This window comes from Rhamphochromis longiceps, linkage group LG9 (genome assembly GCF_057381845.1).
Source record: "Rhamphochromis longiceps isolate RC_006_pf linkage group LG9, R_longiceps_female_GT1.1, whole genome shotgun sequence".
NCBI lineage: Eukaryota > Metazoa > Chordata > Actinopteri > Cichliformes > Cichlidae > Rhamphochromis > Rhamphochromis longiceps.
In genome coordinates this window covers 28,900,377-28,912,889 of record NC_140565.1, presented here as the reverse complement: position 1 = coordinate 28,912,889, position 12,513 = coordinate 28,900,377, and the positions used below count along the sequence as shown (strand labels likewise).

Below are 12,513 nucleotides of genomic sequence, written 5' to 3'. Positions count from 1 at the left end.
TTGTGCGGGCAGCAAACTTTTTTTTTTTCAATCTAAAAAGATTGAAAAAAAAAACTATATATATATATATATATATATATATATATATATATATATATATATATATATATATATATATGGAACGCCATGTATACAAGGCATACATGGAACGCCATAACCAAGTGGCCGGCATAGTGTACAGGAACATCTGTGCCGAGTATAACCTGGAAGTCCCAAGGTCAAAATGGGAGATGCCCCCAAGGGTGGTGGAGAATGACCGAGCTAAGATCCTGTGGGACTTCCAGATACAGACGGACAAAATGGTGGTGGCTAACCAACCGGACATAGTGGTGGTAGACAAACAGAAGAAGACGGCCGTAGTGATCGATGTAGCGGTTCCGAATGACAGCAATATCAGGAAGAAGGAACACGAGAAGCTGGAGAAATACCAAGGGCTCAGAGAAGAGCTCGAGAGGATGTGGAGGGTGAAGGTAACAGTGGTCCCCGTGGTAATCGGAGCACTAGGTGCGGTGACTCCCAAGCTAGGCGAGTGGCTCCAGCAGATCCCAGGAACAACATCGGAGATCTCTGTCCAGAAGAGCGCAGTCCTGGGAACAGCTAAGATACTGCGCAGGACCCTCAAGCTCCCAGGCCTCTGGTAGAGGACCCGAGCTTGAAGGATAAACCGCCCGCAGGGGCGTGCTGGGTGTTTTTTTTTTTTTTTTTTTTCGATCCACATTCTAAAGAAATGAGGTGTACAATGCGTCCTTTAAAAGGTTTTCAGGCTAGCGGCTGTGGACTTGCGGGTGGCTTATGGGAGGTTTAAGGAGAGTGTATAAATGTGCAGATATGAGTGGCTATCTGGTGCCCTGAGCATAGTTTCTCTTTCCTGAGGTTGTGCCCCTAGCTTTAAGGATTAGGAGGTCATTATGTTCAATTATATGACTGCTTTGATTCTGCTTCAGATGAACCGATAGAATCAGCTTTTTATTTTGCTCGGTCTGTTGTTTTGGGGTTTTTTTTGTTTTGAAATTCCTTTATTTAACAAGATTAAGATTACGATTTTTATTTATTTATTATTTTTCTATATAGACCTGTTATACATGTGCAAATGTATTAGGGAGGTAAAGAAAGTAAACAAGTTGAAATAATATCAAGGCATTCATATATTCAGGTGAACTGGTCACATCATGCAAGAAGTGTCCTGTATATAAAACACAACATCGCATCTCCGTGGGTGGCATGGTATCGTGGTGTATAGTATTACTGCTTCACTGAGTTTGAATCCACCTCGGAGCCTTTCTGTGTGGACTTTGCATGTTCTCGCTATGTTTGGATGGGTTCCCTCTGTGTACTCTAACTTCCCGACACAGTCCAAACACATGCATGTTAGGTTAATTTGTGATTTTAATTCGAACATAGTTCCGAATGGTTATCCTCGTCTCTCTGTTAGCCCTGTGATAGATTGGCGACCTGTCCGGGGCATACCTCGCCTCTCGCCCTATGACAGCTGGGAAAGGCTCCAGTGACCCTGAATTGGCACTTCTATTTCTCTGGAGCTTCTTTTTCCTCAAATCCGGAGCATGCTTTTTCTTCCACAGCATGATCCTTCCAGGTGTTTTGCACAGCACAGCTGGAAGATTTAACAAAAAAGAACCGCAGAGCCTCTCTTGTAAAATCCATCATATGTTCCCCTTGTCTGCACTCACACGGCTAAAAACATGTAAAAACAGCTTGTTTCAGAGTGTCTCGTGCTGCTGCACAACATCCAATTCAAAATGATTGGTAACTTGGATGAAACCAAGCAAGCAGGAAAAGCAACTGATTGTTTTTATGTAAGTGTGTGGAGAACGCAGGGAGGAGAGTGGCCTGAAACCTTCAACTGAGTTTTGCATATAAAGAAGATCAGGGTTGTGGCAAAGTTAGACAGCAGGTCGTTTCCACATCCCATAATTTACTGTACTCAGAGTCAACTGGTCAAGTGTGAAATGAGAAAAGCAACCATAAAGGGAATATAAAACAAATGACTTCCTACATATTAGCGCAGCTGGCGCTACAGTGTGTTCCTTCTGTTATATTTACTTTGTTTTTGATAATGCTATATTAAAACAGTGACCTAATGAATCACACTGATTCGCTGGAACAATTACATTTGCATTTACAGCATTTAGTTGACACCCTCATCTTGCTGTATGCAAAAGTGCAGAAGCAGGATACACTTAAAAACCATTAAAATATATATAATAGAGCCCGGTATATTCTACACATGTTTGTATGGGATATTGTATTTGTTTTAAATGTTATATACCTATGTGGTATGTGACTTTTGTTGCCATGATGCCAGGTCTCTCTTGGAAATGAGATTTTTAATCTCAATGAGATTTTTTACCTGGATAAATAAAGGATTAATAATAAGCGGTTACTGCAGCAACAGCTCTACTTGTGATCAAGAGGAGAGGTGAAGCATTTTTGAGAGCAAGGTAAGGTGGATTTACACTTGACAGATTATAATTAATTTTCTGTTTGTGAAAAATATAATAAATGCTGTTTTAAATAGGTGATACGAGGTTCTGATGTTTCAGCAGTGAAGCTAATTGTCAGTTAATACTGCGTGACATGGATTTACAGTAGTAGTAGATACTGTGGTCCTTGATAGGTAAAGAAGAGGGATAGTGGTGCACTAAAACACATTTTAAATAAGAGCGAGATTTTGTGTAGCCAAAGCTGATGGAGGCATACTTGCCAACATTTAATACAGGCTATTTTACTAAGGTTTTATGCATTTTAAAATTCAATTGATGCTAAAAGACCGTAACCTCTTTCATCCTTTACTTGGGGATAAGTATCCACAAGGGAGGTCTCCTGGGAACGACATACCTTCCTAGCCTCCCCCCCTATTTGCTCTTGCATCTCTAATAGTGAAATCTGGAATGATGTAATACCTGGCCAATGGTTGGTAATGCAAAGTCACCTTTTACTTTTGATATTTTCTTGTAATCCTGTTTCAACTTCTTAATTTTCTCTCTACATGTACCACATTACTGTGCTTTGTGTTGGATGCCCAGCAGCAGGTCAAGTGGAGCTACTTGTGAAGATTTTTTATATTTCCTCTGTCGCATATAGGTTTAGATTTTCCCTGTTTTTCCACCTGACCTCTCTGCAGAGAGTAGGGAGCCAGAAGTGTGCGTGTATTATGGTTTTGTTGAGTTTGCGTTCTCAGTTTGCTTTTGTTTTTCGCTCTTGCATAATTGAACTTTTTGCACATCAGCATTTTTAGGTTTTCGTTCATATTGTGTTCATGCTCTAGTTAATGTTTCTGTTGTCTTCTATTTGTGCTCATTTTCCTTAATGTTGCTTTTGTTCAGTGTAGCAGTTATCTGTGGATTTAGTTCTTGTTTTACTTTGGCTGTGCTTAGTTTTACTTCCTCCCCTGTCTCATTTTCTTGATTGTCTACACCTGTGTCGATTGCCCCAGCTGTCTTCACTTCCATGACCATGACTTTCATGGCTTCCCTTCACTCTTTCTTGCAGTGTCTGTTTAAACTTACACTGTGTTCTCTGCCTACTTTGGATTCAGTTTTACATTTTTCTGGTGGACTTTGAATCAGCCACAATAAAAGGCCCGTCTTTTGTTATGTAGTCTGTTTTGGAGTTTCCATTTGGGTTCTCTTCTTGCAATTCATTAGACAACCTGCCCATATTTCTGGACCAATCACAGTACACCTACATAATTCAAAGTTGAAGGTTTTATGTGATATAGTTTAAGTCATTTTCCTTTGGAATACACTGCAAAACACGATTTCCCAGTCTTTTGATGGCCATTAGACAAAATTGCCTATATTTATTGAAAAAAGATGGGTCTGTTTGTAGCTTCATTTATTCATAAAAAAGCTAATTTGGTTGCAGGGGTTCAATAGTGCAAACTGTACATCTGCAGCGAGGACCTCAGCAGAGTGCTCATCACACCTAGTGTCAAGTTTACTCCCCTGGAGGGAATTTCATTTAGATACTGAGAAGGGAAAACCTCAGACACAACGCAGCCAGGGTAGCAGGGCAGTGGGGCCGAGTCGTGGCTCCTGCAGGTGGGGGAGCCAGCACCAGGGCACTGGGTCTCCCGCAGGTTAAATCCAGTAAGTGAAGAGCAGCTTGATTGCACAGCTGGATTGGCAGCAAGGCCATTTCCAGACATATCTCTGAAATGTTTGGGGAACAAAAGAAAGTAGAAAGCAGTCAGCCGCCTGGCACAGAGGTGGCTAAATCAGCAGTCTATGTCTAACAGGAAAGTGCAGAGGGGATAGTGGCTGTCATGGTGTTCTATTAGTAAACTCTATTTCACATGTAAGTGATCCAGTTTGCTGAGGTGCAGTAGTACGTAACAGTCGGTGTCGGACTGATCAAACTGTGTCTTTTTCCTGCATTTGTCTATGCCTAAAGCAGATGCACTATAAAAGAAATGCAATTTAAAATAGCTGGCCTCTTTCCATGACCATTGCACAAGCTCCAGCAGTTTTGAATGAAGTTAATCCATCACTTCATGTGATGAGGTGATCTAGCAATTTCAACAAGTTTTCAATCAAGTGCTAAAAACGTCCGGCAAAACAATTCAGTGGCAGGTCTGACACACAGGCAGTTTAAAACGACTAGACGTTGTTCAATGATGGATAATTTTCACCTCCAAACTGTGCAAATTCAGTCAATTTTCTGCGTGTGCGGTTTGCCAGTCTTCCACTAACCAACAGGCAGGAGAAGAGCAAGCCTCTTAAAATCCCCCAACGTTTAATACACATAAATGGCAAAGGAAAAAAGTTGATTTGAATAGTTTTATTGTCAACCTGTGGCATTCATTTATTTATTTTTTTTGCAGGTGATACAATCTTTCAGAGCAAAAGACCAGGACTTACCAAGCGCTGGACAACAGTTCTCCTTCAGATCACCAAAAGAAGATCTGAAAAACAGGAATTTTACCATCCGAGACTTTGGAAGTACGTATTCTCTGTTTTGACATACCTGACCAATGAGTACAGTTTGAAACATGTCTCCTGCTTTAACAGTTTATGAAATACTGACAAACAGGTCATAATCTTAGAAAGCAGATGACCTTTTTCAGAGATAAATTGAAATTGCACTTGAAACACTTTAAAGTGACAGTGAAAGTAATGATGATACTGAAATATACTGGGGTAGTGACATAAAAATCACCTTGGGTTGTACATTCAAGTGAGATATTACTCTTCAGTCGCTGCCTGCAAAAAACCTGTCTCCAAACAAAACCCAAAAGCACAGAGACTTCAGATCATCTTTTCATTGAAAGGTTTGAGTGGCATGTCTCAGTGCTAAAAATAACCCAAACACATGCAGTCAGACACTGTATTGTGATAAGGCCACATATCACATGTGAAGCTCTGCAGTCTGCACCGGTTGAGGCCTTTGAAGTCTAACCAGAAAGACGGGTAATGAAAAGTGAAAAGTGGGACATGGCAGGATGAGGCCAGGGAAACGAATGCATTCACCATCCTTGACAAGCACTGGTCCGAACCTCTGATCCAGTTTTACCTTTTGGACACAGTGTCTTGCAGCATCCTGACTGCCAGAAGCCTCAGAAGCACACTCTCCAGATACAAAGTGAGATCTGATAGGTAGGGACAGGAAATGCAAACACCACAGGCTCTGCGGACAGGTTGGGTAAGACAGGGGGAGAGAGTGCACAAACAAAATCGTGCTTGTGCGCAACATGCAAGGTGTGCTAAAACGCCTGACCTCCTGTCAAGAGAAAGTGCTAGGCTTCGTCACTGGAACAAACCTGGCTTGACAGGGGTCAGACAGTCTAGCTGTAGCAGACAGAAGCAGGCAGGTTTAACCTGACATGTTCCCTCTCCCTCGTATACACTGTCGACCTCTATTCAAGTTGAATTTCTTACACCTTTGGCTGTCATCCCAAGTTGTTCCCTTTGTGTGTTTTTAGGAGTGTAATCAACAAAGCAGCAGTAACCCCACTGGAATTATTCAGATTATTTTATTATTTTATTTTATTCTTTTTATTTCTTTATTTATCCATGCTGCAAAAGGTTCATGAAGTCAGAACCATAAAAACAAACATTTCACGACAGGCTCCCTGTTGCCAAGAATATTCATACCACAAAACTTTAGGTGCCGCACACGGAGGTGCCACTATCAAAATGAAGTTTACAATTTTACACATAGCTCAAAAACAGCTTGGCTTGCAGTGGTTTCTTTTCATAGTTTCATTCTCGGAGTCTTTGTTCTAATAGTTTTCAGCCCCAAAGTAATTTCCAAAAAATGGTTACAAAGTCAACTGATACATCAGATTTGACATTACAAAGTAAATCAATATTTATTGATTTAAATAGATAAAAAATAAAAGGAATTTCCCAGTTGTCTGAGAAAATACATTTCTTAATGCACACTCACTAATGCGTACTTAACTTTTCTCCAAGTGTACTCATTCATAAATAATAGTAACAATTTTTAAATCATTAGACGTCTCCATTTAAATGCTGCCAACACTGTTACAGATGATTTAAAGAAAGCGATCACATTTCAGTAGTAATCGGACACGTCGATGGTGAGACTTGTCTGAACTGCTACTGTATAGTCAGCCTGTATATTATAGACTTAGAGTATTTGATAATACATGCAAAGCTAGCAGAACAATATTTTAAATCATAATTTAATCTATTTTGCTTTAAGTTTAGTTTGACAAAAACATGTACATCTGAGTTATTGCCTCAGCTGTACACATGTGATGTCATTACATCAAGATGTGAGAGAGTATACTGAAAACCATGTGTCTCCCCCCACTGGTGCAGCCAGCAAGTCAACTTCAGCGAACACGTAAAAGTTAATATTTAACATTCCTGGTTTCTCCCAAATCCTACTTGTGTTGACAGAGATCTGCAAATGCTTCCAGTCAGCCTGGACCCAAATTATTTATAATAGAAAATTATCTACTACCTGTAAAACAAGATATCATAAATAAAACATGCATACATAATTACAAACTCTCTGCAGTTAGATAGAAAACCCTTTGTGGTGTTTCAAGGAATACTGTCTCGGGTGTGGCTCGAAGCAAATTATTGAAGTTTCTCATCTCACTCAGAGAAACAAATTGAGAGGATTTGATATCACACATAAAGAGTTATCAGACATGGCAAAATTTCGTCTCTCAAACTTGGACATTGAGAGTTGTAATTCAGCTCAGAGGATTGTCTGACTGATGTGAGGTTATACTTGGAGGAATATTTCAGAACTTTCAAGCCTGCACAGATCAAGGAATAAGCAGTTGCTGCACTACTTCAGGCCTTTCCATAAAAAAAAAAAAAGATCTCTTAAATCCAAGACTACATATGTTGTCAAAGAATCAATGACTGTGTTTGAAGCTCTTTTGTTTATTTGATGACATTTTAAAAAAGCTCTTGTCTTTTTTAGATAACACAGCTGGAATCGTGACAAAGCGGAGCGGCTTTCGAAGACGTTTACAGGAGATCTACTTCCTCCCTGTGGTTATTGAAGATAATGGCTACCCACCCAAAAGCAGCACGGGCACATTGACCATCCGTGTATGCGGCTGTGAATCGGACGGTTCACTGTTAACTTGCAGTGCAGAGGCCATCTTTCTTCCTGTGGGTCTAAGCACAGGAGCGCTGATTGCTATACTTCTATGTATCATCATCCTGCTCGGTGAGATTCGGATTTTATTCTCAAACTTTTGAAAACTCCAAACTGTGTGAAATATGACTATATTTATGGCAGTTATAGTTAGTAGTCATTTTCTTTGTGGAAAATATTTCATGGGATTTCAGGAGGATAAGTCCTAGTCTGCTCTATATTTATCCTTTGTACTATAAACTCTATTAAAATGTGAACTAGTTTGACATTTTGGGAAATATAACATCATTTTTCATAACAGCTGGAGGCAGTCCAGCAAAACTGCTCCGTCCAAAGGTCTGATGGCTTCTTATCACTGTAGAGGCTCAAGGGCACACAGTGTGCATATGTTTAAGTTGTATGAAAAACCATTGCGTCCAATTTTCCTGGGTTGGACTCTTTCTTGGCTGGGTTCAGCGACAGTCTGGAGTCTTCATTGTTTGCCTGGCGATCTCATAATGAGGCCAGGACTTGGAGAAATATTGATCTTCTCTAACTTCTGAGGTGAGAAAAAGAAAAGAAAAGCAGGGGCTGACATTTTATGAAATATCAAACTATTGACATTTCCACTCTACAACTATTCCTTTAGTGCAGGCTCTGAAAAGTTGAGAATTTATTTTTTAATTCCTGCGATTTTAGTAGCCAAATTCTGATCTGAATGTAACCAAAGAAAACTGTAATGTTTTAGAAAACCCTGTGAGACTAGACGCATGTGCATCAAAGAATATTGATGCATGTGCTCCAGATATACTTCCCCTTGTGTCTGGCAATACCTGGTTCCAAACATGCTGAGCTGACCGTCAGAGTTGGGCTGGCATTTCTCCAGGAGTGTCTGCAGTTAATTATCAAACCCATGTGAATATTGTCATTCAATGAGATGTTAAAGACTAAAGGGAGGGTCGCTCGGCTCTATAAACTAAATCCAATCTTGCTGCCCTGTGGCTGTTTCAGAAGCTACAGCTTTTACATTTCCCACAAGGTCATGGTTGTAAAACTCCTTCCTAATTCTCTGCTATTAATGCCTGAGCTCATCTGCATAGCTGGGAGGAAGTAAATGTAGGTTTATGGCATCATTTTCTGAATTATAAGCGTGGGATGGTCGGTTGTTAAAGAAGACCTTGTTTTAAACTGGAAGTCCATGCCCTTTGAATTTAGCTGTATTTACTTTTCTCTATCTCCTTCTAATTTACGGTGCACGAAGAATCCACTGTTAAATTCCACCTATGCCTAATCATTAATCCTTTTTCATTACCCTCATGAATGTATTCATGTGAAATATCAGCCCAACTTCCACTGTTTTATATGTGATTGAACATAAAAGCACATTGTGGCACTGTGCTGTAGAGCTGTGTCGGTGTGTTCATTTCATTTGAGAAGAATGTCTTCAAAGCTCCAAGTCGACCCACCCCCAAGGCTAAGGCTGATGCCAAACTGTCATGCTGTCCCTGAGAAGGGAAGAGGCAGAGAAAATCAGCACTCCCACTGAGAACATTTCCATAGAGCCACTTAGTTTCTGTGCAGCATTTGTAAGGATGACCCAGTTGTCCTGTGAGGGGAAAAAAACCGAGGAGTCGAAATTAAACAAGCCAGGCGTTCATCTGCATTGCTATGTCTCCCAAACCGATGTGGATCGGCTGCATCTAATGACAAAGCCTGTAATAACCGTCTGTTGTGAAAGTCTACAAATGAGCCACTGGGGGGAGCTGGAACACCACTTAAAGGAAGATAAAAATAACTTGAGAGTAAAAGAAAGGAGAGAGAAAGTGAGCTACAGAGAGGTTGAAAAGAGGCGACCTAGTCAGGGCTTTTTTCAGTCTGAATGTATTTATTGGAATATTTCATTTGAATGATTTCACTTTTTCCTGCCCATTGCTCTTACTCCTAGATGCAGCTGTATATTAAAAGCCCAGAGGAGAAAAAAACCCCCACATTTTACTGCAGTTTTCAATGACTAGGCTGAGAAGGGGACACAGACACAGAGAGACAGATTGCACTGACAGGAGTGAAGAGAGAGTAGGAAATATACCGTGCTGAAAATAACACAGCGGTACTATGGTGTCTAAAATATGCAGCACCTCGAGCAATCTCTGATGGTTTGTGTGAAAAAACAAAATGTTGCTTTGGGTATATTGTCAGCGGTACAATTTCACTTCCAACAATGTTTACAGCTCTGTGCTATTTTTTTCTAAGCATGTTTTGCAGTGAGTACATCTTATTCTTTGAGATGCCAAGGCAAAAGAAGGCATTGATTTGCAGGTCAGATGTCTAGACAAAAAATGACAACGATAACAGGGATCGTGGGTTTCTTTTTTACCCCTTATAACTGTTGTTCCTGTGCTCTATATTACCACTTGCTTTTGATCGTGGGTATGACACAGCATGGCAAAACGTATGGCTTATGTTGGAATGAGATTAAACATCTAGAGTCATACTACCTGCACTTTGCTGAGCACATTTCTACACTAATCCTCTTTGCTAGCATACTCATCATCTTTGTTTCATGTGTACGCATGTTAATAGCATTTTATATATATTTTTTTAAAACACAATACTCAAAAAAAGAACACTCTGGGCCACACTGTGTATAAATCTTGATCCTATTAAATATTTTCAGTAGGATTAAGCATAAAACCAGCTGGACTCAGTGAAGGAGGGAGACTCAGGTGATACCCTTCTGTCCATCCAGTCGAGTAAATTTTATATAGGGTTTAATATTTAAGTTGCCACAGTTTCTCTGCATGCTACTCTGCCATACAGCCAATCTCAGCTGCAGTATCTGTTCTCATGTAGAGCCAAGTAAAAATTAAGACATGCCAAAATCATCTTTTTTTGACTATAGGGGTCCTGTTTAAAATGACATTTACTGTTGTGTAATCCAAATTCATACCTCTGATCAACACATATTTTGAGCTGTAAATGGTTAAAACTATACCTCTAAGAGGCTCTACTTTTCTCACAAATAACCTGATTTTTTTGGGAAATCTAACATGGAAACATTTCGATTTGTTCTCCTAGTTATTGTAGTTCTCTACGTGGGATTGAGACGGCAGAAGAAGAAGGAAACCCTTATGTCATCCAAAGAGGACATCCGGGATAATGTGATTCACTACGATGATGAAGGAGGAGGAGAAGAGGACACGCACGCGTTTGACATGGGGACACTTCGCAATCCCAAGGTTGTCAAAGACAACCTGTACCGCAGGGATGTCAAGCCTGAGATGAAAAGAGGTACCAGGCCGCCTGTCTCTCAGGACAGCGCAGACATCCGAGACTTCATCAACCAGCGTCTGAAAGAGCATGACACGGACAACTCAGCCCCGCCGTACGACTCCTTAGCGACATACGCTTACGAAGGAGATGGCTCTGTAGCTGAGTCGCTAAGCTCCATTGAGTCCCTCGCAATAGACCTCGAGGAGGACTATGATTACCTCACTGACTGGGGGCCCCGCTTTAAGACACTGGCAGGGATTTTCGGGGAACAGTCAGAAACTCAGTCGAACTCAGCAACCACAGAGAACGCACATTGATGTTGTTCACAGACTCAAAAAGCAAATATGTAACAATATTCTTTTTGTTGGCTCAAATGTTTCATCATTACTTTCTTCCCATGTTATCCATTTTTAATGTTTTGGGGATTTTTTTTTTCAGCTCACTGTTTTCTATTTCATTGGTGCTTCACCATGCTCAGTCCCCAAATTGTCTCAAAAAATAAAATAAAAAAATAGAAAGAAAGAACATATGATAACATAAGTACATGAGCTAAGCAGTCATTCAATTTCCTTTCGGCTGAATATTGTTTCTTGTCTTACATTTTATTTCCTCTCGGGGATTACGCATAGACACGGAAATGTTGCCGTTTCCAACAACATCCTTTAAAGTGCCTCAATATAATTGTTCTTTCACTTGCTATTTCATGCCACATGTCCAGTGATGTTCTTTTGAGCCCCATAGATAAATTCAGTCAGCACTGCGCTCTGACTGGCAGAAGCATCTACCAACACCAATGTAACTCTGTGGGGACAATGAGGTGGCCCAAGTTTGGCCAAAGATGTTTTGAATGTTATTTATTGTTATATTTATTTATTGGCTGATTGAGTTTGATTCGATTTTTGTGTATTTATCTATTTATCTCTCAGTCATCAATCTGTATTTTTACTTTTGGAGACACTTGAGGATTTTGTAATTAATCGAGGCCCACTTGAAAATGTATGTTTCTATTAGGTGGGTCCTGTGAATAGACTTGTACTAGAGTTGTAAAAAAAAAAAGAGAGAGAGAAATTAGGGCTAAATACTGCAGTTGAGTCATGTAAGCACTGTTTTGTTAAATAAACCACACTTGGATAGAATCCCTCTCCATCTATTTATTACTTATGAAAGTTCACTTACCACTGATTAAAATAATACTGTCTGATTTATGGTGAACTTAGAAGTTGTATGAATGGACCTGAGCACTCTTGGTAGGTACATTAGGTGTAATTGTGAAGCTGTATATATTATACATGTGTAAATAGTAAGTTCTAGCTATCAGTGGGTGATGTTACAGTACTACGCACCGGCAAATTCATAATGTGAGTTGCTAACTAACTTAGCCATCAAATGTCATTATGTTTAAATAGCATACATACAGCCATGGTGAAAAAGAAAGTGCACCCTATTTCAATTCAAAGAGTTTATGTTTCAGGACATAAAATCATCTACTCCTTACCAGGGCTAAAATGAGTTAAATACAATATTGTTTCATTGTTTTTTTTAAGAAAAGATAAGACAAAATGCAGAAACAGTGTGTGGTAAAACTAAGAAAAGCCACGTGCTGCTAATCAAATGTACTTGTTTGATTAATCATCATCAACTGTGAGCACCTCTATAAAA

At 39.9% G+C, this 12,513-nt stretch overlaps 1 protein-coding gene across 1 annotated transcript in view; it reads left to right on the top strand.

Annotated features, from left to right (window-relative positions):
- Positions 1–11,983, top strand: part of LOC146662499 (cadherin-12-like) — a 103,544-nt gene extending 91,561 nt beyond the window's left edge. The window contains exons 10-12 of the mRNA XM_085419165.1: positions 4,844–4,961; positions 7,426–7,677; positions 10,660–11,983. Of these exons, the coding sequence (XP_085275291.1) occupies positions 4,844–4,961; positions 7,426–7,677; positions 10,660–11,171 (882 nt within the window). The 3' untranslated portion in view covers positions 11,172–11,983. The remainder of the gene's footprint in view (positions 1–4,843; positions 4,962–7,425; positions 7,678–10,659) is intronic.
- Positions 11,984–12,513: the final 530 nt, after the last annotated feature.